The sequence below is a fragment of the Haliaeetus leucocephalus genome, unplaced genomic scaffold (genome assembly GCF_000737465.1).
Source record: "Haliaeetus leucocephalus isolate CR32 unplaced genomic scaffold, Haliaeetus_leucocephalus-4.0 Scaffold722, whole genome shotgun sequence".
NCBI classification, from domain to species: Eukaryota; Metazoa; Chordata; class Aves; order Accipitriformes; family Accipitridae; genus Haliaeetus; species Haliaeetus leucocephalus.
The window spans coordinates 1,838,417-1,864,864 of NW_010973158.1; the positions used below are offsets into that span (position 1 = coordinate 1,838,417).

General features: G+C 35.8%; 1 protein-coding gene across 1 annotated transcript in view; it reads left to right on the plus strand.

Annotated features, from left to right (window-relative positions):
- Positions 1-26,448, plus strand: part of ADAMTS6 (ADAM metallopeptidase with thrombospondin type 1 motif, 6) — a 149,773-nt gene that overhangs the window by 26,989 nt on the left and 96,336 nt on the right. Inside the window, exon 7 of the mRNA XM_010580531.1 lies at positions 25,541-25,584. Within this exon, the coding sequence (XP_010578833.1) occupies positions 25,541-25,584 (44 nt within the window). The remainder of the gene's footprint in view (positions 1-25,540; positions 25,585-26,448) is intronic.

Genomic DNA, 26,448 nt, shown 5'->3' on the forward strand with positions numbered 1-26,448 from the left:
AATAGAAGTATTTTTTAAATAAAAGAGTATTTTCCTAAGTTAAAGAAGCTTTTTTATATTTAGGTTTTGCATATTATGTATAAACATGAAGTTGTATATAAGTACAACAAATTGTAAAATGAGTAGGGATGTGCCTCCTTTATGTTAACATGTATTATCATATATGGTTAGGATGGAAATTCCAGCAATGTGGTAATTAACAACAGAAAATATTATACCCAGTGAGGGGAGCCCTTGGGTTATGTCAACTCAGACTGCCATGTATGTTGTTGCTGATAATTTGACTTGCAAAGTTGTACCAGTGGTCACTAAATTTTGAGTGCACGTTACAATAGTGAATTTTCTCAATATCATTTTATGTCAGAATTGTTTCTGTTTTTCTCTGATCAGTGGAAGCAAGCTGAAAACCATGACTGAAAATTATTTTGGATGGGTTTTAAGTACCTGATTCATATCTTCAGAATAACTCCTCAAGTACGCTGTACTTACTTTTCTATACAAAGCAAGTAATCTTAACCAGCTAAAACCTACAGAACTCTTTTTTTTGTCACCTTTGCATCTGTCTCTTCTCATCTACTTTTCATCAGCATGGTGAAAGCATTCTTTAATTTGAACCAGAAGTCCTTCTGTACCTTCTTCCCTGTTTTGTCCCTATTTCGGATTAGATAATCATTGTATGTCCTTTCCTACTGAAATAATCTATTCTATTCTTAATGGTTTATAGAAGCTTTCAGTTGAAACAATTTATTCAGGCAAGCACTGAATATACCAGGTGTTTTAAGGTGGAAGTATGTAGTTGTGAACTTAACATTCTTTCGGAGAGAGGGAAGATATTTCTTTTCAGTATGTGTTTGCCTGCCTGAAGATTAAGATTTCCTTTAATATTCTTTATACCACAGTATGAAATGGTGGGTTTTTTTGGTGGTAGCACAATGCAGTGAAATATAATGCATTCTAACTGCAGCAAAGTCACTGTTTGTTACATGTAGCAGTTTTATTTCAGTAAATCAAATATGTTTTTGTGTAATGGAGAAATTGTTCTGACCATTAGAAAAATCCAAAACATAATCTAAAAATATTTTGCTGTTAGGTACCAGCCACATTATACAGTGGGACTTCTTTGTCTGTGAAAGAAGATTTTCATCTTCCTCAGCCTCATCCAAAAGACTTTTCTGCCATCAGAATAATATGTAACTTTATCTTCCTTTGCCTGTGACCTCTATACATTTAACTTCTCTTTTAGTGGTTCTGTTTAGTGAGTATTTACTATGGCTGCAGTCCTGCATTTTGATCTGTAAGTCAAACTCTCATGCTTATGCCAAGTGCCTTAAATATTAACTTGGTTCTGCACAATTATTTATATATATACACACATATATATGTGTGTGTGTGTGTATATATATAAATGCAACTCTGCATGAGTATATCATATTGAGGGAATTTATAGAGGGCAGAGTACTTTCTTAATCTTGCTTACAGGTGATAACAACTAGATTTAGTGTATGGGAGGGAGGGGAAGGAACATGAGAACATTGTGTGTGTGTGCATGCATGCATGGGGAACAACACCCAAAACCTCATTTTCTTTCCACACTTTAAAGCAAATAAACAAAACCCTGTGGATTCCTCAGCCTGAAACGCCTGAGTATCGTTCTTTGAAACTTTAGTACTTAGGACTTATTTTACAATGTCATAGTGTTATTTTTAAAAGGCATTTCTTCCAACTTTGCATGCTTTTTTCCCTGCTGTGCTGATGTGAGTTTATAAAAGTTGTATTACTTGAATTAGAACTAGGAAGGAAAATAAGAATGTTAACAGTACTTTCTTTAAGCCTGCAAAATTATTTTTACTACTTCAGTGATCTAACTTTGAGCTATGCCTTCTGGTAAAGGTCACTGTTCGTGGTCTACTTATATGTTGCAAATGATGTGTGCCATAAGCTTTTCCGTTATCCTTGAGGTTCAGGTGCATCCTCTGCTCCCCTGCTGCATGTTAAAGAGATTCTTCTTCCACACAGATCTTGAATCACTTGTTCCCCAAGTGTCTGGTGCAGCTGTATGGAAGTATTTTCTGTGAGGTGGTCTGGAGCAGTCTTTTGTGGGACTGGTGATACAGATGTGTTTTAGTGTCCTATTTCTAAAATCACCTCATCTGTTGAAATAGAATGCTCTATTGTTAAACAGTTATCTGGAATCACAGACCCATAGCAGTGTAAAATAAATATGTACTTTATAAATATTTTTATTTTTTAAATACTAAGACAATAGATCTATAAAAAGCAGTACTTCAGTTAATTCCAAAGGTATGTCACACTTCACATATATATCAAGCTAACAAAGCTGAAGGATTCATCAAGGCTCTTTGGCTGAGAGTTTAGTTCCTGGGACACTCTGTAGTCTCGTGGAAGAATTGGCAATGGGGACTCATGCTCCGCTGTTAAGGATTTTTCTCATTCAAAATTCTTTCCATCCCCATAGGGTATTTTGTTAAGGAATTTCAACCTTTCTGTTGCTAGACCATTGTCTTCACCTTTGGAAATTCTGTTGTCCCTTGATTGGACATAGTTGGAAAGTGTGCAGTCTGTAAAGTCTGTTCAGAGGCTCAGAGGAAAAACATTTTCATACTTAGTAAGAGAATGTGTGGTCCTCATTGTGTGAAACTTCTTCATATAAGTACATAAATTTTGTATTTTGTACACAGTTGTAAATTAATTTGATGCTTGTAAATGGCAAGCATATGATGGAATTTATCAGTGTGTGTTTCAGAGACAAGACACTTTGATAATAGGTTTCAGATGAGCTATTTGCCCAAGATGTCTTTCAGCGTTACTGTGTCAGTGTGTAGTTTTTTCTAGCTCAGAACAAAATACTTAATTTCTGGAATTAGTGTTTCCATTGTATCAAATAGTGCGATTTTTGTAGATAAAGTACTTTGTAAGATGCTAGGTTAAAAACTGGATACAAGTTAAGGAAAAGAGTATAATGAAAAAAAAATTGTGTCTGATAACACAATATCAAAGATACTTGCATGTGTGAAGTGGCAGTTCAGTGTAATATTTGGAGGGAAGGGGATTATAAAGACATAACAGCAAAGGCCGTGACTATCTCATACATGGAAGGCTGGTGCAACTCTGCAAAATGAGGAGGACAGTAGGATTGAAACCTTGACCTTAGTAGAAATGCTTTTACATAAATTATGGTTTACAGCATCAGATGCTGTATTTGTGGGTGTTTCTTTCTTGGCTGTTAAGCATGTGGGCTTGAACTGTGTGGAGAAGAGAATGTTTCTTCCTAAATCACTCATCTGGGATACGTCCACTTCCGCTTTTCTGTTGAATATTATACTAATACAATATTTTAAAATATTTGAGTGTCTTGCAGTTCTCTTTCTTTGGGCCAGAGCTGTTCTGGTTTCATATTGATTTTTGTGCTGTGAACATAGAAAGCTCCAAGTCATATTGATCCAAGTCTTTTTTCAATCCTGAGGAAAGGGATTTTAGATTAGAAGATGGAGAATTAATATATATATGTATTTTAGAAATTATTTTTAGCTTGCATTTCTCTACCCAGAAAACTGGATTGTTTGGAGTTGCATAGTATATTTTAAGCATCTTAAGGAACTGTATGCAGTGTAAAAAGTTTGCAATGCTTCTGTGAACCTTTCAAAAATAATCTGCCTTTTTCTAATTATTATCAAATAGGAGTGCTTGATCTACTGTGGCCAGCTCACAGTAATATAATTTGAAAGTGACAGCTAATTATTCTTGCCTGTGCGTGTTTACATAACATGTAGGTACTGTCAGCAGGCCAGTTCTAGCCTTTTTGCCTTTGGTATATCTATATTGTATGTCTAAGATCTCCCCATTCATAAACAGCAGGCTGTCTCCTTTCTCCTCAATTGCCCTAGGCTGAGATAGACCGTTTTCTTCTTGCAGTAGGCCAAACCTCCCTTCTAGCCTGCTAGCTATTTTGTTATGACCTCTTTCACTTAATCGGTGTAAAGAGTTTCACTTGCATATGACTAAATTTCTTATTAAAAACAAAGAAGCAAACTTCTTCACTGCTACTTGTCTTGATAGCTGAAATATCTGAAGTAGCAGCAGTTAGGAAAAATTACCACATGGATAATGGCCTGCTAAGGAAGGGTTTGCCTTTAGAGCCCATTTTACCATGCTTGCTGTGGTAGCTTTGTTGAAAAATATTTACATGCCTGACATCTTTGAGACAGGAATCCATGTCCACTGTGAGCACTGGATGATTGCTTGGGTTGGATGCAGCCCTGGGCAGAGGTATGCAGTCGCTGTTGCCCTGGATGCAGAACAGTCTCCAGCAACTTAGGGCTACACTGAAGTCCTCTATAACAAAGATGATGCGTATTGACAGCACTACAAGAAAGAAGAAAAATTACTGCTCCTATCTACTGTGCATCAGAACTTATCTTGATGCACCATGCTTTCCCATCCTCCTTTCTGCTTCCTCAGTCTCTATATAACCTGGGTTTTGAAGATGAGAGAAAATGTTGTGGGTGAGTATAAGTGCACCTGTGTCTGTGGAGGGAGGGAAATAAACCATGTCAGCGCAGAGCAGGAAGAGACAGAATGGTTGTCTATCAATACTATGGCAAAAAAGTGCATAATCCTACTGGTTGTATGATTTTATGAAAATGTGCATTTGGACAATGTATCTTGAAGAATCAGTTGGTGAGTAGCTTTATTTGTGCAATCTACCAAAATCTCTTACTTTTTTTCAACTGTCATTTTGCCCTTAAGGCTGTCATGGCATGTATTGATGCTGAAACCAAGCTTGAGAAACTCTTGTTTTTCAATAGTATAAACTGCCTGAACACCGTATATGAGACATAATTTTATGGTTGCTCACAAAACAAAATCTTGATGCTCTCTTACTCCATGCATCTATTTTTCCCAAATAGTTACCAAGTAATTTCCTGTTATATGTGGTGAGGTCAAATCCAACACTGCCATGATTGCTTCATTTTTTCAAATACAGCTTTTGGGGAGAAACTTTAGAAACAAGGTCAGATGTTTCTGAAGTTTTGCTTTCCACAGCTGAAATTTTGGAAATAAAGTTGTTGGGTTTTTTTTTTACCCTTTTTATTCCCAAATAGCCATCATAAAACTGCTGTTGATTATACTTGAGTAAACTGTCATCTGTATGTATCTGAATATGTTTTCGCACTAAGATAGTAAAACACAAGTGAGGCTGAGCTATTTGGTTGAAAAATGTAACGAGAGAGCTGAAGGACTGTAAGGGGAATGCTATGCAGGCACTGTAGTAGTCTTCGCACAGCTTTTCAATTCTGTAGGCATTTCAGTAAGTCAGTTTCCTATTTTGTTACTATGCTATATTGGTAGTAAATATGTGAAAATTTCCTAACTAAGCTTTTAAAAATAAGGGATCTCTATACTGTGCTGCTTTGTAAAATTTTTCAACGTTTCCACCTCCATTGAACTTGATGAAAGTGTCTTAGGGCTAAGCACCTTTGAAGCGTATCTCTGCTTTTTAAATTGCCAGTGTGGAAGGCTTTTTATTTTAAAAGTTCTTTTTTCTCAGAAGCACTATTGGCAAATAAGAAAGTAAGACTGTGATTCTGTCAAATAGGCAGTAGTTAAAATTGTTAAAATCTGACAGCATACTTTGGTAAGCAATTAGGGCATGTCAGAGGTACTAGTATCTAAGCTCCATAACCAGCTGATTGCTCAGATCCTCCAATTACTATAATGCAAGTTCTTTGTGGAAGGCAAACTGTCTGCAGGGAAGGACTGTCTGTATGAAAGAGCTTTTTTTTTTTTTCATGTCTAGAAGCTTGAAGAATCTAAACTATGACCGAGTTTCTACCCCATTGTGTTTTGGTTTTTTTTTTTTTGTTTACCCCTGTATTGCTTGTTCACTGATGAGTATTGTGTGGAAATAAATGTTTGATTTTTGTCTGGTATAGTGGCTTGGTGCTCTTAGTGACAAAAACACATTTTCTGTATATACTCTTAAATGTTTTGGAATAGGAACCATAGTATCAGTTCACTCCTTGTAAATATTGCCTTTAGAAACATCATGGAGGAAGAGATACTCTTTTTTTAGAGCTTCTATGGTAGGATGATTTTGTGCTTTAATTAATCTCTTTACTGAAATAGCTTTTGTGTATTAATTTTTTTTTTAAGAGGAGGTAATTTCTGAGAGTAAATTTAAAACAAAAGTAAAGATATACCCGTGTCTTTCAAAGAGACATTGGCAATGCAGGTTACGCTCCATTTCTAGTAATTTTCACTGACTAGATTTCAGGTGTGTATTGTACACTGTGCAAGTGTAATAATGGCACAACAGGAATTGGTTCACAAACATCCAGAACTAATCACTTTAAGTTAAAGAATTTGAAATCTATAGGTAAATAACGTTCTTCTGTATTTGGCAAAGAGTGAGACACAGAACACACTTAAGGGTGACATACTTTTCTTTAACTACAGTAGATACTTCCAGAAGTAGTTAATTTTTCTGCAAAGGTGTGCTTTCATGTGTTGCAGGTTGATTATCAACAAGTTTGTTAACCCAAAGGTCAAATAAATTAAGAATCTCTTCTGTAACTGGTTCTTCATGTTTTTCTCTTTTAATATTTTGTCCTCCAGCATAGTTAAACCCATATTCCAGGATTTTTTTAAAAAGAAAAAAACAAACAAAAAAACCTGAATAAAAGCCTACTTTTCCAGACATAATTTGATATGTAATTTTGAGCATCTTTATGATTCTTTGTCCAACTATGAGGGATTTTAAAGAGACAGAATATTCAGAAAGTGACATCTTCCTTTTGGAAACTAAAGCTCTTAAATTACCTGTAAATAGAGGTGTCAGAAGACTTTCAGAAATATTTTAGCCGTGTGTATTAATTTGGCTAAAACACTAGCTCACTTACATAGAAGCACAGAATCACTATCATACAAATTGCAGTAATATTTCAAAATAAAAAAGCTTTAGATTTTTGATAGGAGATAGAAAACTCTTCAAATATCACTTAAAACTTCCTTTTCTGTTTCATGACAAAAATGTGATTTGTTGGTTTTATTATAATTAAGTTATTGACTCAGTAGATGGCACTCTTCCCTCTGAGTCACCGAGGTGCCTAGGTCATGTGTATTTAAGGTTCATTTTTTTAAATACAGGGTAGAATTGATCCTGACTGCTTCTGCTCATTAGAACAAGAACATCAGTTGTCATATTCTGACAAAGTTTCTCTTTAATTGCTACATTCTTGCTTGTCTCAATCTTGGTTATTACTGCTGCTGATAACTATTTTAACAGTAACACACACAACAGTCCAGACAAAAAAAAAAAAGTTAACCCCCCCCATACATACATTCTTCTACCCTCCACTCCCCAATTTGTACCCAACAGGGCCTGATTATCAAATCTTTACTCAAATAACTAAGTCTTATGACTTCAGTAGAGTTGCTTCCATAGTAAGATGAAAATTCCCTGTGTAAAACTTAACAATTAGTTATCTTTCAGTAAATTTTATGTGAGACACTGAGGCATGCAGTTGTGCTGATACTCTGTGCTCATAGTATCAAAACAGTATCTCCTACCGTGGCTTCTTACTTGCTTAAAGGTCTGATTCTGCTGCTGCAGACATAAATGCGAATCACCAGTTATCCACTTCCACTGTAAAATACAGTCTTTAAATACATGCTCTTCACATGTATGTTATTGAAATTCATTTGGAAATTGAATTTTATTGCCAGTATGCTCGGGTCATACAAAATTACAGTCTTACAATTTTGACTGTCAGTACCTTTGTCCATGCCATGCTGTGGATATCTGTGTCTCCTGAACCCATGGTAGCAAGGGAAATTGGCCTTCACTATCTCTTTCATTACTCTTACTACTTAACACCAGAGACGCCAAACTCTTATACGATCCACAGATTTGTACACTATGTGCTTTTTCTTGTAGCCTTTTATATGGCAGATTAGGGTAGTCCTGTTTTCTGTTTTTGTGCAGCCTGGTCATTGAAAAACAATACCTGCACCATCTTCATACCTTTTCTCTAGTTTCCATAGTGAAGAGAGTTTAGCTAGTTACAGGTGGAAATAAGAACAAGGTTTTGAAATCTGCCTTTCTCGTAATGCAGCTCATTCTGTTTTATGATACAGATTTGAAGTGGCATTATTGGACACATCGTAAGTATCATTTGCTTTTTGTTGATAAGACATTAAAAACAAGGAAGTCCATCTTAAGCTTTTTATAGTATTCAGTGAGAGCTTCTTCAGAGTGGAAAAGAATGCTAGCTTATGCTTGCTGAACAGACACCTTCTGCTATTTCTCCTGCATTTTGTTTTACTCTTTTAAGAGTAAACGTGAGTTTTTCCTTTTCCTTGGGATCTGGTAAAATGAAAAGAGAAATCCTCTTCAGCCTCCCAGGCAGAATGCGATTTAAAACTGTGGTGTGTTCCTCTGATTTTTTTGTGGCACTTTGGTCCTGATACCTGTGATACATTCTCAACCAGCAACCCATGGCTGGTTTAGTAAAAGCTGTCAGTTATCGGTGCCTTCAGTGCTGGTAATCTGTGATACATTGATAAGCACTGAGGAGCAGGTCCTCCCAGAATCAAATTTCTTTCTGCAGAATCACTGTTTTATGTCCTTTGCTGTTTTAATGCTCTTTTAATGCACTGCCAGTCACAACTTACATTGTTCTCCAGATCGGATGGTAGATGATCTATCTGTCTTTAGGTTTTTAGATTCTATTTCTAGATTTTTATATTTCTAGATATTTTTTTTTCCTCTAGAAGAAAATGGCTTGTTTTCTTCTCTCCTAAACAGCTTAAGGACTCTTCATGTGACTTGAAATAAATAACAGTTAATTACTTGCTCTTTTGCCCAAGCCTTACTGGTCCAACAGATTATCCAGAAAATGCCTCCACAGCTTAAGCCCATAATAATTTTGAATGGATACCTACATGAGTATTCACAGTTTTGACAGTTTATTGCTACTCTGCAGTCTGAGTCTTTGTCCATGTGATATGCAGCTTGGAAGGTATGCTTTAGGAAGGTACACTTTGTTCTAGATCCTGCAGAAAAAGCATGCTTCTACATGTGTGGAACTTACCAGTGTATTTTTCAGTTAATGAGCAATCATTGTGAGTTTTTTTTTCATAGTTTGGAATTGAAAGCTTTTGTATTATCTGTCGGAACATAGTTACCATTCAGGACAGTTCTCTGTGGGTAACTTGAACTTTATCATTAGTGTTTCTCCAGGTAGAAGATGACACATGTCCATATTACAGAATTTGTTAGAGTGACTGGCACAGTTTTAGCAATCAGACTGCACAAACATATTAATGATCTTTGATATCTGAGTCTCATATCGGTTTTGGAGGTGTGTTATGAGAACTCTTGCTCTGGCATTACAGGTACTGAAGCTGGTCTGTGGAAAAATGGGGAGACTTTTTTCCCTCTGTAAAACCAAGTTATGGTTAGTTCTTATGAATAACAGATTCAATTAAGAATACTTAAAAATGTAGAAACCAAAACCCCTGAAATATTATTGTTTCAAATCGAATACTTGTTTGGGTTCTTTCCCTGGTTTTAATTCTGCCAAAAAAATCAAAAGATTACAAAGTGTGTTGTGATTTAACCCCAGTCAGCAGCTAAACCCCACACAGCCACTTGCTTGCTCCCCCCTCAGTGGGATGGGGGAATCAGAAGAGTAAAAGTGAGAAAGCTCATGGGTTAAGATAAAGTTTAATAAGTAAAGCAAAAGCTGTGCATGCAGCCAAAGCAAAACAAGGAATTCATTCACCACTTCCCATGGGCAGGCGTTCAGCCGTCTCCAGGAAAGCAGGGCTCCATCAAGCATAACGGTTACTTGGGAAGACAAATGCCATCACTCCAAACGTCCTCCCTTTCCTTCTTCCCCTAGCTTAATATGCTGAGTATGATGTCGGTCTGGAACATGCCTGTGGTCAGTTGGGGTCAGCTGTCCGAGCTGTGTCTCCTCCCAACTTCTTGTGCCCCCCCAGCCTCCTCGCTGGTGGGGTGGGGTGAGAAGCAGAAAACGGCTTGGCTCTGTGTAACCACTGCTCAGCAGTAACTAAAACATCCCTGAGTTATCAACCCTGTTTCCAGCACAAATCCAAAACATAGCCTTGTACTGGCTATTATGAAGAAAATTAACTCTAGCCCAGGCAAAACCAGTACAAAGTGATTTGCAAATTAGTGAGATAACTTCTGACCTGTTGTCATTTAAAAAATTCCAAACATTGGCAGTAAGTTTCTTCTGTTTTGCAGTGAGATGTAATTTAGGTAGTCTGGAATTCATGTAACCTTGCTAGTTACTCACTCAAGAATGCTGAAACTTAAGAGCTCTTTTAGTAATGGCTTTAGATTCTGTGTAAGTCTAACTGGAGTGTCAAATCATGGCCTTAGTCTGTGAAGGAATAATACTTGGATCATGTAACTAAAGTATTTTTTCATGTCATTGATTGTTTAGGTTCTTTCCAAAGTTGAGATGTAGTTCTTAAATGACTTACCGTTGACTGTTTTGGTGTTACAAGAGCATGTTGACCTACATGATTTTTGTGGGAATACTCCTAGACCTACATACAGTCACACTGATGCCGGGGAAGTGTAAGAGTTTGTGTAATAGTTTAGACATACGAGCAACTTACTACAAAGTACCAGCAAGATACTGCAAATTACCTTAGTCCTGTTTTGTCACACACTAAGCTGACTCAGCTAGTCTTTCATTGTCAATAAGCTCAGAGTTACGCAGTTAGATCTTGAAGGAAAAGGTGCTTTAATGTCAGAACTAGAAGGATAGAAATAGCTAAGATTCATTATTTCTTTTCCATATGGCCAGTTAAAAATCTTTGTTTTAAAATTAGATTTGTGTTGAGCTGCTGAAGGGATGATACTTTGTGACTATCCAATGCTGTTGTTGGAGTCAAATCTCTGTTGTATGTATTTGTAATATTATGTTAGGGCATCAGGTGTTCATTATTAAATATTGTATTATTATTATTTTAGTTATTTCTGAATATTTTGTTGAGTTTGTGTTCTGAAAACTGTGTAACTTGGTATTTTATAGAGCTGATCACATTCAGCTTCCAGATGAGCATGATTCTTTTCCAGACCTTTTAAGATGGCTCTTTGGATAGCACTGAGGTTGCATTTGGATGGCCTTCACACTGCTTCAGCCAGACCCGTGGCAAATCTCTCAGTTATTACTCTCGGCAGCTTGAAAAAGGGAGTGCTGAGTAATTGGATAAATAAGGAGGAAGAGGTACAGCTTGCACATTAATTTAGCTGGAATGAAAGGTACTTGCTTATATTGTAATTTTGGGACAGTTAGTCCTGCTTAAAAATTGCAAGGTCATAAGTAATGCTGACAAATATTCACTGTCCAGATTCTTTCAGAATAAATGTCTACCCTATGAGCTCTTTCAACCACCTGCCAAAGTGGAGTGAAATACATTACACAATTCTGAACAATATGTTTGGAAACACTAAAGAACAAGAAATTGTATTCCAAACACTGGCAAAACCAAGGAATTTTTCAAATGTGCGAAATGCAATCTGTTAAGCCATGAAAGCGTTTATGGGTCTTTGACCAAGATTGGTTTTGAAGCTGTTCCGTTTTAGTAATTTTTTGGCTAAGATTGTTAATCATTTAGTGGTTAAAAAAATTAGCAGCAAACAATAGCAGTAGTAAGAGATACAATTGGTCAGGAGAATTGTGATGTTTTGCAATTCTATTTTTGGTTATGTCTTGAGTCAATGAAATGGATTGTTTGGTAATCCAAAAAACTTTGCTCCTGTATGTGACCCTTTTTAAAAATGAGATTCTAAATAGCGTGGTGCTATGCTATTGGTAGTAACTTCACTCAAATGCGTGGTTGCTCTTTGTAGTCTTTGCGCTGCTGAATTTGCTCTCTCTCCTTGCATACTGGAAGGAAACTCTGCTTCTGTGCATTCTTTTAAGTTGCTCTAGAACTTAAATACATTTATTCACCTTAATATTTTTTAAATTTTTAACTAATAAAAATAATTTTTTACTTCAGATTTTTTGCTTTAGGCTTTTACAAGTTCTTCCCAAGCAAAAATGGGAATTTGATTAAAGTATTTATACCTGTAAATTACTTGTATTTATTGAATAAAGCCACACTTAACATTAATAGAAGCACTACAGTAACTAAATCTGAACAAATTAAGAATCAGACTATTTTGCGCAACAGAAATTACAGTTAACGTGGTGAGAAAGAAGTAAAATACTAGTATTTTCTGTGTGTTAATCCAGCCTCTTTGCAAGCATTCTTACTTTATTAAATTTCTATATTGATCCTTATTTCTGTGTAATTCAGGTGGAAGGGTTTCAATTCACTAACTTTACATAGATCAAGATAACAAGATAATCTTGTGATTTTAAAACAATGAAATTCTCCCTATTTTTCAGCCACAATGGAGGGAAATATTTTATTGGATGGTAACTTTTCTTGTTTGTGTATCTTACGATACTTACTTGCATTTATTTATAATAGTTTAACTACATTAGTTGCCAAAATTTAGTGACCTGGAAAAAATAAAGCATACTGATTTTTCTTTCAGCTTGAACTTTTTGGATTTCTTACAGTTAGTGTTTTAGTCAGTTGTGATGGCATTACAGAAGAAAACATGTTTTACAGGGCAATGTCAGGCACTTAAAACTTAACAGTCAACTAACTGGGGGAATGTGGTTCAATAGGTTTCATGTGTAGTTGTTAATAAGATGTAGGACTGTTCCAACTCAGAATGGGATGGAGAGGGAGATTCTTTTCGTCTTGTTTTCTATATTGATAAAATATTTAGACTACAGTAACTATGGCTGTAACGAAGCTTCCATTTTGAGTATGTAATTTACTTTCCTTTTCAATGAATATTCTGAAGAGTGTTATTTTTTTTTATTTTTATTTTTCCATGAATATTAAATAAACATTTTGAAGATTGTCAGATAACACCTACTTAGAATCTATGGGATTCAGGTTGGAAGGGACCTCTGGAGATCTTCAGTCCAATGTCTTCCTCTAAGGAGGGTGAGATGAGATCAAACGAGGCTGCACAAGGCTTTATCCAATAAAGTCTTGCAAAACCTGTTTGGGCAACCCACTTTACTGTTTGATGGCCCTCATGGGGAAAAAGGTTCTCCTTATAGCCAGTCCAAATTTTTGCTCAGCATTTAAAATTTTACAAAACTTGCGGGAATAATTATTTTAATAGCCTCATGCTAATATTCCGTATGTAGTAAAAATAAAAAACGTAACTTTAGGTCACTTTTAATACAAAGGAGTAGTCTGTCAATTAAAAAAATAATGGAATTATTCTTTCATAACATTTGTAGAGGAAACCAAACTAGTTTGGTTTTGGAAATACAACTGACTGTTTTTTTAAAAAAAAAATAAAAATGGGTCAATGCTTAGTGGCCTTAATAAAAATACTGAAGAAGAATATATTTTCCCACTTCAAGATAGGTTAGATAGTTTACAAAATTAAGACTTGAATAATGATGGAAGGTTAAAACTAAGGAATCGGGTTAGGAATTCCTTTTGACAATCATGTATTTTTGATACCGAATTAATAGCTTAGTTTGAAGAATTTGTACACAGGGAAAGGAATCTGACACGTACATCCCTTTGCAAGACAGATTGCTGTTGCAGTCCATTTTCTTTCCCATATAGTACTGAGTCTTCTGTGATTCTTTATTGGCAGAAGTACTGAAATAAATTGCAACTGCTCCAGTTTTACATTCTTTAAGGTTGGGGAACTAAGTATGCGTGCAGACAGTCTGGATAGACACTTGACTAATCCCAACTTGTATACAGTAAGAGTAATGTGGTTTGTGAAGAGCCACTGTTGTAGAGTAAGTTACTGCTCTCATGGTATTCAGCCATTCATTCACAACAGTTAGTTCCTGTTGCCATGAAAATTATTTGTAAAAAGTAATCTATGCCACACAGACTTTTTTGTCTTGCATAGAGTAAATATTTATTCCTGCTGTGTATTGTATGGAGAACACGAAACAAAGATTTACGTGCACTTCTGGCTTGGATGCATGGGTTCCACTTTTTGATACAGACAGACTTCAGAGATCAGTCTGAGGTGGAGGTATTCTATTTGCTAGCACATTTAAGAAAAAAAGAAAACAACAAACCAAATTAAGTTTCTTTTGGTTGATATGACAGGACCTTTGGGTAGATGCAGTCTTACAAACTCGGACAAGATTTCAGTCATGTTACTCTTCTTGTAGATGTATTCTCTGTTCACTTCTTCTAAACTTACTTTTGTTACAGTAGTCATGGCTTCTGCTGCCGTTTCATTCTGTCGCTCTGTGCATTTCTCTTCCTCTCAGTTCACAGGCAGTCTACAAAATTCATTAGCTTCAAAATTAGTTAGCTGTAGAACATAGCAGCAGCCTATTTGGTGGAATTTATGCATGTCATCTGGAGAACTACCACGGATGTCCAGCACTTTATTGGCTTTGTATTGTTCTTTAAGCACTGTCAATCAAATTATTTGCTGTCATTTCCTGAAGAGGAGAAATTCTTCATTGTAGTTTATTGTAACATGCACTTATAGAAGCAAACACTAAACTTGTAAAATAGATTGTTTTGAGTCTGCTGTTAGAACAAAAATTCCTTTTGATACTAGTCAGAGTTAAAAATAATCTGAGTGGAGTGATTGTCTTTCTTTTTGGCCTTAAAAAGAAGTCAGCAAATAGGTTTTATTCCATTGACTGAAGAAGCTTTTAATTACCATGTTAAGCTACCGAAATTTAGCACTCTCTGCAAAAACAACTCTATGGTTACCCAAATACTTTGCGACTGTTTAATTGGACCCAAGCACAGGGCATATTGTTCTCATCATGTTCAGGAAAAATAAGTTGTAACAGCACATGCCTAATAGTTTCAGTCCTTTTCTCAGAAATTGTGTAAAAATATCAACCAGAAATAAGAGAAAAGAAATCACTGTTCTTCTTTCTTCTTTTGATTCTATTATTTGATAATATTATGATTTCACTGAAAAGATTTGGGCTGCATGTAAAATGTATGTTGGTAATCCAGCAAATTAAGTTTTAACAATTATTAGGAAAAGAATAAAGAACCTTATTATGCCATTGAATAAACTGGGCATGATATGCCTACGTCTTGAATGGTTCCTGTCATTCTGGCCTTCTTACCTCAAAAAAATTAGGAGAATAGGAAAAGAGAAGCAAGGATGATCAAAAAAATATGGACTCTCTTTACGAGGAATGACTAAGTTGAGGACTCTTACTTGGAGGAGTCAAATTTTGGAAAAGTCACATTTGGGAGGATATTACAGTGATCTACAAAGTTACAGATTGTGTGGAGGGCATAAATAAGGAACAATCATTGATTGTGTTTTTCAGTACAAGAACTAGAGGCTACCCAGTAAACTTAGCAGAAAAAAGGCTCGAAACACGGAGAAGAGAGGCAGCCCTTTATGCAAGAGTTAGCTGATGTTGAAACTCCTTGGCAAGTCGCTGTGTGGAAGCTGGACATATGCATAGATTGAAAGGTTGGCTAAGTTCCCAGAAGTAAAGTCCATTGAGAGTTACTAAATACCCAGAAGCACTTCTGTCTCAAAAGATCTGAACTGAAGATAATTGTAGTTGGAAGAGTATTGGGGTAATTGCCATTTTATGCTTGCACTGATCTTACTCTTTCTTGGGTATTCTCTTACATCATCGTGAAGGCAGGGTACTGGGTAGTGGAATCTTTGGTCTGTCCCATGTTGCAATTCTTACGTTCTTATTTTTGTACCACGTGTGGTCTGTCATCCTAATGAATTCCTACTTTTTACAATGTACCTCAAGTACCAAGCCTTTTATCCCACATACAGTGGGAGTAAGGGCAGATAAAGTGGACATTTCATGTATAAAGACGTGTGATCTTTTGAGAGACTTGTAAACTAATCATTTAGAATATTCAGAAAGTTAGAAAAGGAAGAAAGGCCTTATCCACAGCAAAACCTTTAAATATATTTTCAGTATGTTATTGCTATAATTTATCTCATTTATTTCTGTACAACAGAACTAAAACTTGGTAGTAATCATAGCTGCTAGCTGTGTTTCCCTCCTGCCAAAGGTCTAGACTAGTGGCTTCCTATAAATGGTTTAGCATAATATTTTCTGCTGTGTGGCAGGATGCCCCCAACCACGCCTATGTAATTAGTTTTGCTAGTCTTCCTTTTTCCCAGACTTTGTTGCATTAGCATACTCTAAAAAGCGTTGCCCTACAAGCTGCTTGAGCTGCTCTGAGTGAATGTCCTTTGAACAAAGGCTTTATGTATTAGTTGCCAGACTTCTTCCAAATGCACTGATAGGAAAATTATTAGTAGTGTACTTAGAGTAGATATGCAGAAATTTCAGTTCTCTTGTCCAGGCCAGCTTTAGCTAATCACACCCATGTAACTCCATCTAAATTTTGGCTCAGTACTGAGGATGCAATAAAACTATGGAATCACTTTTGAGGAACAGAATACAGCACGTCAAGTATTACTTACGTTGTGGTGATAGTGCAAATGCTGAATCTCTCAGTTGTCTCTGAATGGTAATGAAGTCACAATTTTCACTCAGGTAGGTAGCTCTACATTTCTGATGACTAATATAAAATTTTTTACTGTGGATCAGGGGCTATGCCATGGAAAGAAATTAGATATGCCACAGAAAAATTTTGAAATGCTCCTTGTAGTTCTGCTAGATTTAAACTCTCTGATTATTTTTATGGGTTCATGGTCTCCCACTTGTAAGCTTTGTGCCTTACCATCATAATTAATTTTCAGATTTCTACAATTTTGAAATCTGCATATGGTTTATCCAGATAAAGGGTTTTTTAATGATTTTGTTGAAAGATGCCTGGTTGAGGAGTCTCAGTGTTGAAGGGACTTAAAGCCTAGCTCGAAATAGAATTAACATGTTCTGAAGAAGAAGGATGGATTCATCTAAGATTGGACTACAACTGCTAGAAGCCCTGGAGCTCCTTCTGTATGATGGCTTACACTGTCTGTACTGCTATCAGTAAAGTCATTCCAGTATACTGAAGACCCAGTCAAACCTCTTTAGCTAGTGTGGGTGCAGTGTTGTAGCACAGAACTTGGTGCAAGGTGTAAAAATGGAAAGAAGCAAGATGGATCTTTGGTTAGCTACCCTAGGCTAAGACTATTGATACTGCTATGACTGCTGTGAGGATGTCCCTCAAAATTATGTTTATAGTAGGATAGGCCTATTTGTATAAGCTAGTTGATGATAGTGACGATAGCTGGAGGCATCAATCAATCTCTGGTAATCTTAAAGCTGTGGAGGGAGAGTTCCGCTGGAACTTAATGTTCACTGAGAATCACAAAAGGAAATACATGGAGGAGAGAGGAATGAATTAGCACAGCAAGCCTGTACATGTTGGATACAGAATAGAAAAAAGGAAGAGATAACTTCTAATGATGGAGAAACCAAGGCAGAGCAGAGAGTGAAGTGAAATTGCTAGTCCAAGACCTGCAAGGGGCAGGCTTTGGAACCACACATGCCTGGCTGTTTCTTCAGTGCTAGAGTTTGCTTATAAAGCTGTCTCTAGAGTAATTCTAGAGTCTACGTTGTCAACTAAAATAGTCTAATGAGTTTGTACAGCATTCATTTGCCTTCAAGATATTGTGGTTGAGCTGATACTTACTTTGTGGTCATGTATGGTCAACAGAAAGATTCTGATTAGAAGAAGAACGCGGGGAAGGGAACTCTGTCTTTTCCAGAGTTTCAAATGATGTTAACAGTACATCAGCAGGCAGCACGGAATTGCCTGTATTTTTATGCTACCTAATATTAATCCACTTAATAGTACTTTCATAGGAGTAAAGATTGCTCTGTGATAAGTGTCATATCTGAACCAGTCAGCAGTATTGATGCTGTTTGAGTCAGGGTTTTTTATACTAACAGAATACTGACATTGTTCTTTTAAGTTTCTGTAGGTGTCTGTCTTGGATACTTAACTAGATCATGATCTAACAGTTTGTAGTACTTCTTATTCTGTATTTTTCATTACTTTATTCTCTTCTCATTGCTGTAGCTGGTAAGGACACATTTCTATATGAGGATCATGGCTTACGTTGGAAAAGGAAGCTTTTAGTCTGAAAAGTGGCAAAAATGTACATAAATACAGATAGTCTTAGAAAGTAGAAGATGATTAAAAAGCCTGAATGTATTATTTCCTCAAAGTAACAAGATTTTAAAGATAGTCCTCTGATTTTTGGTACGATGACTTTCTATCAGTGATTTGAAATGGTGTATCATGGCCTAGGGTCTGTATGTCTCAAGCTGAGAACCGTCTCAAGGTCTTCATCTTGTCTTTAGAACTATTTTTGTTTACAGACTCAGCTATGAAGTCCTCTATTTTCAAGTAATTAGTATGTTTTGCAATACCTCTGCTATATGCTTGCATGACTCATCAACATAGTGTGGAAGAAAAACCTCTCTGTTGATGTATTTTTCATTAACTTCGTTGAAAATTTTTTTAGACACTAGCGGTGGAATTTGCATTGAGAAAATCATAATCTCAAAATCAGCTTTGTACATCTGTCCTAAGCACACCGATAATACTACTGATTATGGTAAATTTGCAACCACTGTCTTAATGTTACATTGCCAAAATTGATGAAGGCAAATGACAGCATTACAAAAACTGTTTCAGAACAGAGTTCATTTTTACTGTTCTGACTGCATTTGCAGTTTAGAAAAAGTAGTATAGGAATGTTTCATCTACAGTGCAGTTATTTAAAATACTTCTTTTCATATAAATCAGGTGAATTAGGACTTAGAGCAGTAATAGTTTTTCTAGCTGTAACTCAGAATTTAATTTATCCACCTGAAGCTAAGTATCAGAAGAAAGTCCAGTAGAGCCAGACATTGGTTGTCTACAGCAGTTTTAAAGACATGGAAAACTAATAATAGAAGATGCTATTTCTGTTGAGTGATGTGTAACATGTATATTATGCTTTTCCTTCCTTGGTTTAAATAGCTCTTTTTGGTTTGAGGTTTTTGAGGAAGAAACCAAATAAGATGTGTACTTTGTTTTAAGGCAGAATGCTGTTGTGGTATACCGCTTTCTGTAAGGCTAAGGGTATGCTGTAGTAAAGCTTTTAGAAAGACATCAAAAAGTATTGTGTTATAAAGAGTATTGCTGTTTGTAACCTGTGCAACTCTAATGAACAACCAAATTATTTTAGGAATGATGAACTGTTGAAGAATTATGATACAAATCTTTTTATAAAAAAATGACCAAAACTCAGTATTTGTTTTATAATTATTTTTCCACACAATTCCCTAGCATTAGTGACATTGTCTGCACTTGCAAAGTAACTCCTTTTTAATAATATCCAACTATAAGTGTGCAAAAGAATATGGTGAAACTACAAGCTACTTACTGTTTTTTTATTTCCCATAATTTAGAAATAAGAGTTGGAGTTGTCAGATAGCTTGAGGTTTTTGATCCCTTTAAGGGAAGTCTGAGATTTCAGTTTGATTCAGCAGTAGTTCAGTTTATAGTTCTAGGTTGGAACTAGGTTAACTTAATTTTTTAAAATAGGGGTATTTTTGTCTGATCTTTTAACACTTAGATATGAGACATACATGATTGGGTGCATAGATAAATCATGTTGCATAGCATGAAGAATAAAAAGTAAAAAAGGTCAAATTCTAGTGAACCCATTATGTTTATCATTGAGCAATGATGTATGAAAATGACAGTCCTTATTTGAAAAGCTTATTGTTGAAACCAACAGTAATAAAAAACAAGAGTCAAAAAGTATAATTTGGTTTAAAACAAGTGAAAAATAAAACCTTCATTTCAGGGATAACATTTGGAAATGTTCCCTAAAAATGAACTCCTAATAATTTGTAGTAGTTAGCTGTGTTTCCTCTTAGTCAGGACAGAACCAGTTCTTAGGCTTTATTTTGTTTTCTGACAACCTTTTCAAGCAGGTTAATTAGCAAATCCCTTGGTAGTGTGTGTGTGTGTATATATATATATACACGAAGTACATGTTCAGCTGTCTCAAAGTTGTGAAGAGCTTTATGTCTTATTTGTTCGTTTTGTCTAGCCTGAATTTTGTTATATTCATGAACTTTTTACATTTATATTCCAGCCATCTTGGTAGGTTTTTCCTCAGCAGTTCGCTGTGATTATTTTTTTTGTTTCCAAAACTCTTCTTCTTTAAGAAATATTTCTTCAAAAGCTTCAGTTATTTCTGTAAATATCTATCTCAGATATTACTCAGGCATATTGGTAGCTTTCAGGTAATTTTAGAGTACGTTTACATACTTAAAAGTAAGTCGCTTGTTTCATACTGGTTTTGAACAGTTTGCATTTCTAATAAGAGTTTTCATGCTTTATTCATTTATCATACTTGAAAAAAAATACATGCTGTGTGTTACTCTTGTTGATTAGTTAAATTCTTTAAAGTGTATCCAATTCTAGTATTCATATATTTTCCAATCCTGTTGCAGATGTATTTCTATCTCAGTATTAATTTGATGCAGCTAGTCCTTCTTTCTGGCACTGTGGACATTTCTAGTAACATAGAGCTAGTACTAACAGTGCTTTATAGAGACTCTTCCTTTAGAGGGTCATTTCACATAATCAGACTGGCGAAAAGGGCAATGTTATCCTTGAATGTCTAAATACACATAAACATGTAAGAAGAAGTAATTCATTTTGCCTTTGTATCTTCTACTGTTAATACTACTATTAGAACAACTTTTTGAATTGTAATACACATGCTTCAGGAAGTGTAAAAAGCCCTAGAGCTCAAAGGAAGGTGGCAGAAAGACCACAGTGTAGTGGTGTGATGCTGACAAAGTTCAATTTATTCATCTGATTTAAAAGAAAATTAAAAAAAAATTATTTCATCATGAAGGTGATCTCTACTGGGACAGAGGGACTCAGCTTTGCTGATAAAGGCATAACAACATCCCCCAGAGGGACACTGAAATAATATTTTTTTTAAGATTGAAGAGGAATTAGCTAAGTGCTAAAGACATTAGAAGAAAAATCAATTAAATACTAAGATGCAATCTCTGCCTCTGAAGTTCCCTAAGCCATGGAGCTAGGGGCTTCTATCAGAGAAGGTATCAGTCTCTGCTGTCCTCTTATCCCTGCAAGCACTCAAAAATGACTGCTGTGGAGGGAAAGGCAGATGAACTGGATAACCTAGTACAGGTGTTCTCAAATTATATTGAAAACATCTCTTAATGTGAGATTGAATAGCTTTTAAGGAACAGCTTTTTATCCTATATAGCTGCTAGAATAAATTACTTCAGTTTTTATGCTAGAGGTGAGCAGAGGTATGATTGGATCATCGTGATGCTTTCTGACCTTCAAACCCTTTTTTAATAAGGGAATACACTTGCTTGCATAGAACTCTGTGTGAACTTCATAGTTGCACAATTACATGCATTAGGCCCACAAGCTGACAGCTAGATGGGAGAGAAATGTCTGTCTTCCCCGTATGTGTCTGGGATTGGCTGTGGCTGCAGATAACTTCTCTGACAAGGTTGAGCAGTGCTTACAGTATTTACAGAGAACTCATCTTTCTTAATATATTGACTTAAGCGTCCTACTCAAATGATCAGGATCATACTCCTCATCAGATTTGCAAAGGAAGGGGATTTTTCTGCAAATCAGAGTTGCAGATAACGGAGACTTCTTCAGGAGATAGTCCATAGCTTACTTGTACATGAATAAATTAAATAAACATGTCAGTGACTTTTTTCTTGCGCTGAGAACCACTGGCACAGAACTTCTTGTGTCCACACTAATAAGCTAACTTGTCCAGAACAGAGTAGCTTTGTATGTTTTGCCTGTTCGTGATTGTGTGGGGCCACCTTCTGAACTTTTCCTGGGAGTTCTTTGAGATAAGTTGTTATCATGGGCCAAATCTGTGCAAGGAACTTTTTTTTTTTTAACAATTTGATGGACTTTTAAAACAGTTTGACAATACAGATAAGAGAATTTCAGTGTCCAGGAATGTGGTCCCTTTCACTTTTTAATTCAGTGCTACAGATATATATTTTAGCATGGGCATGCTCATACCCTGCCAAAAAAGACTAGAAATTTTTCCTTTTTAAATGCCCTTGGAGGGCACACTAACACTTCCTGTTTGATTCATGGCACGACAGGAGGCAATTGCCGCTCCAATTCTTCACCATCCTGTTGAAATGATAATAGTCTATCTCTGCAGTTTCCATCTTGCTGATGTGTCAGAGTTGTCAGTGACAGCTGTACATCCATCATGCATTTCCCACCTGTCTGATGTGGCTCTTCAGCCCTGCAGGTGTGCCCAGAAGTCCCAGGCCTCTTTCCCATCTGCCTCATCAAATGACTTCTCATCCATTCAGGGTGGGAAGGGACATGTAATCAACAATGTTGCCTCATACCTTTTTCCACATTCCACTTCCCTCCCCAGCCTGGTCACATTTCAGGGACTTATGTACCCACTATATTAGGAGGCATATGATCATCTTTTCCAATTTGGGCAAAGGATTTCCTTGGCTGTCTCAAAATGATCAGGCTGCCATCTCATCCTGAGGTTTTTTGCAGCCTGCATATCTATATTCTTACATTCAGATTTTGTGGTGGTCCTCTTACGCATTCTGTCAGTGAATCAAAAAGAAAATATATTCACATCTTGCATTTTTCATAAGACTTGTGACTGTTGTTATCATTTTTAATGGTTGGCTGAGATAATTGTTGGCCTGACAATTTATGTTTTGGTTGTCTTTGGCTCGTGAAGTATTTACTAAGTTCCTGGTGGCAACTATGACCCATCTTCACCTTTGTGATGGTTTTGTTTGTTTGTTTGATAGCAATTAGACCTATCTAATCTCATGGGTAATCTGGATGATTTGTCACTTCAGGTGTTTCTTGGCTTGAAGCTACTGTCTGGCAAGTATTAACTCTGTAGTCTTCCACATTTTGGAACCCAACATCTGTGGGTTAAATGGATTCCTTGGAAATTCAACATGAAGTTAGAGGAAATGGTGTCAAAACCAAAAAAGACAAGTTAGGCTGATTTGGTTAAATCATACAGAGAAGCAAATGATGAAATGAAGCTGTTTGGACATAAAATTGATAAGAACTTTCAAACAAATCATGAGCAGAAACCATCCATCTGAAAGGAAAAAAGTGAAAAAAATGGAGCTTGAAGGTGATGTAGGTAAAGTCAGTCATTGGACATTGAAACCTTAGAGGTTTTTTTCTGTTAAACTGAGCCATGAGAGTATATGAATGCTCCTTACAGGAAATAAATTATTGCCTATAAAATTTGAATATTTAATGAAGCTATAATTAGAATACATTGCTACCTGGGTATATTCTTGCAAAAATGATTAGTGTATTGGAAAATAAAATCATGTTTTCCTTGGTTTTATTACCTAATTTAAGTTTCATTATCATCATGTTTTCTTACAAATGCTAGCCTATGCATAATGAAGAACAGTCGTTACCCAGCATAAACTGAAGACTGCCATGGTCTGTGTTTTTAAAAAATATAACAGGAACAAGGGGCTTAATTCACATCATTCTCTCCTACCACAGTTCCTTGTGAAACTGAACTGAAGGTGAGGAGTAACTTCAGATTCATACCTGTATAAGAGTAAGCAGATTCAGGCCATAAGGGCAAATTTTCAGCTCTGCTGAAACCAGTGACAACATTTTACTTGAGTTAGTGGAACTGGCTTTCTTCTTAGATGTCCATTTTATCTAAGGATGTATGTCTTGAAGTGTTTTTTTCCTAGTAGCACTGGATATTAAAAAACGTTAGAAGACCTATACTTCACATGTATTGCACAGAGTTCATTGTGTTCAGTTCTAAATGACATTTTAAAGAACTTGAGCAAGTTTCAGTTTTCTCACTAAATAAGCTTGAGCCCTGTCTGCTTTCTCTGAGGAATAGTTTTGCATTAACTTCAGTAGGATTAGTTTCAGGCTCTGTCTTAAATGCAGAAATAAGAGGTTTGCTTCCTTAAATATGTAAAAGGCAGGAAATACTCAGTAAAATCTTTCTTTATCTCTGTATCTGTGTAATCTTAAAGCTTTGTGACATACAAAACCTGATTATATTCCAACACATTTTATCTAAGAATGCTGATTTGATTACCTCCCTCCCTCCAAACAGCAAATGGAAAATCAGTGGGAACTTTATGTGCATATAGGATGGCAGAGTTTGAACCACCTTGATGAGATCAGTGCATATGAACACTTGAGTTCAAAATTAGAGCTTAATCCCACAAACTCATCCACACTTAGTAGCTTTAAAAATCACAGGAGTTCCATGTGGTCACAGCAATCTGTGTGCATAGAGAGTTTACTAGATTTATTCCAAATTTTAAGCTTTGTTGTTTTGTCCATGGATTTGGCTTACAGACACACCTTAACTCTTTTTAGCACTGAAAGGTATATATCTTTTGATCACACTCCTACATGATAACCGTCCTTAGGTTATTTTTAACAGAAATGTCTGGTGGCCTGAGATCAGTAACTATATAGGTTAAAAATTGAAGTATAAAGATGGTATCTTTTCATCTTTGTTTTCACTCACCATTCAAAAGAACAGAAATTATTGTGAAACATAGTGCAAGGAAATCAGTATAAATCCTTGAAAATCAAAGGCGTATGAGTGTTCTCATACCACAAGCCATATCATAGGATTGCATGTCCAAAATATGAAGGTGTAAGTAATGAATTGACTGGTGCATGACCACTGCTATTATTATTAGCTCTGCTGCAGAAAACATTTTAATTCCATTTTCAGCTCCGGATACTCACATGTTAACTACACAAAAACTCATTGAGCTTCTGTATTTGAAGGATTTATCTAAAATGATGAAAATTCTCCTTTAAAGACATTATTTAGCTTTTTTGCAAAAATGTTTTTCATTTTAGTTTGTTACAGTGTACTTGTAAGACATAGAATCATTGGAAGATAATAAGAAAGGAACTATAATGGCAGTTCATAAGATTTTTTTTGTAATATAATTGTTGGTGTAATAATTGAGAGTTGTAGTTTTAAATTAGAATCAAGGTCTAAGTAGTAGAAGTTACAATTAATATTGTTCAGTTGATAAGTGTGAGACTGTAAAAGGATTCCAGTTATGTTGAAAAAGTAGAAGTGTTTTGAATCAGTAGCTGTCTATAGACATGCTGCTGTAACTTCGTAACAGCATGGTAGACTGCTTTATGGAGCCGGTGATTACAAAGATCCACTTTAACCATTTTTTTCTTGCTGGCAGGTGTCCCACTGGCCTGAGGCCAGCGGCTGTGAGTGTACTGCAGCTTGCGGTTTACACCAGTGTAGAAAATGCCGACACCAGCTGGCTGCACATAATTAAGCTGATTGCGGTCTGACAACTTGAACTGTGATACAAATATGTGATAAATATACAAAATATCTTACAAATTTGATTCTCTGACATATTTTATCTACTTTCTTTCTCCTTAACAGGTATGATATCTGCACTTACAAAAACAAGCCTTGTGGAACACTGGGTAAGATTATAAAGAGAAACTTCAGCTTGTATTTGCTGTTCCCTTGCTTTATACTCAGCTATTGATTTATTGACTGATTAGATCTTTTTAAGTTTATGCTTCCAAAATCTTGCAGTTTTATAAACATGAACAATAAAAGGTAACCTAAGTGGGTATCGGCTTTGATACATTGCTGGAAGTTTAAATTAAGTGAGCTGCTGCTGTGTATTTCTTCTGTGGCAGCTGTAGTTCTGATAAAACCTAGCAGATGACTCAAACTTACTTCTTACAGAAGAGAACTTGCTGGCTTTTTTCCATTTAACATGTGTCCATGATCTAGTTAAAAAAAATACAAGTAAAAGACCTCAGGAAAGTTAAAAACAACAAAAAAACCCAAACCACTTACAAAAGAAACAAGCTTTGAGGTTTACACTGTTGCTGTGTTGTACACAGGGAGTACAACTTCAGATTGTTCCTTTCACAGACTTAGAGAAAAATACCACAGTGATATAAATTACAGTAACATTGAAACTCCTTCAAACAATGCTTTGACATCAGAGAAGCACACACAGCAACCTTAGGTGCAGGATGGAGAGCTATTGTTCTCTCCATATGTAAATTTGTTGCTAAAAGTTATTTACTATAGTATAGTTATTACCTTTAATAGTACTTTAATATATGAAAGAAATATTATTCAAAGACTAATGTGACATTTATTTAGTTTTTTTTCAATTTGCATCCTTTCATAGGCCTCTTTCTCAGAAGTAAAGAAACAATTCTAATTCAGCTAGTTCGGACTATTAATACTTTTCTCAATCAGAGCTCATAACTGTATTTGCTTTGACTTTCCCTGTAGTACTGTATGCTTTGGTAGCCTTAACTAAT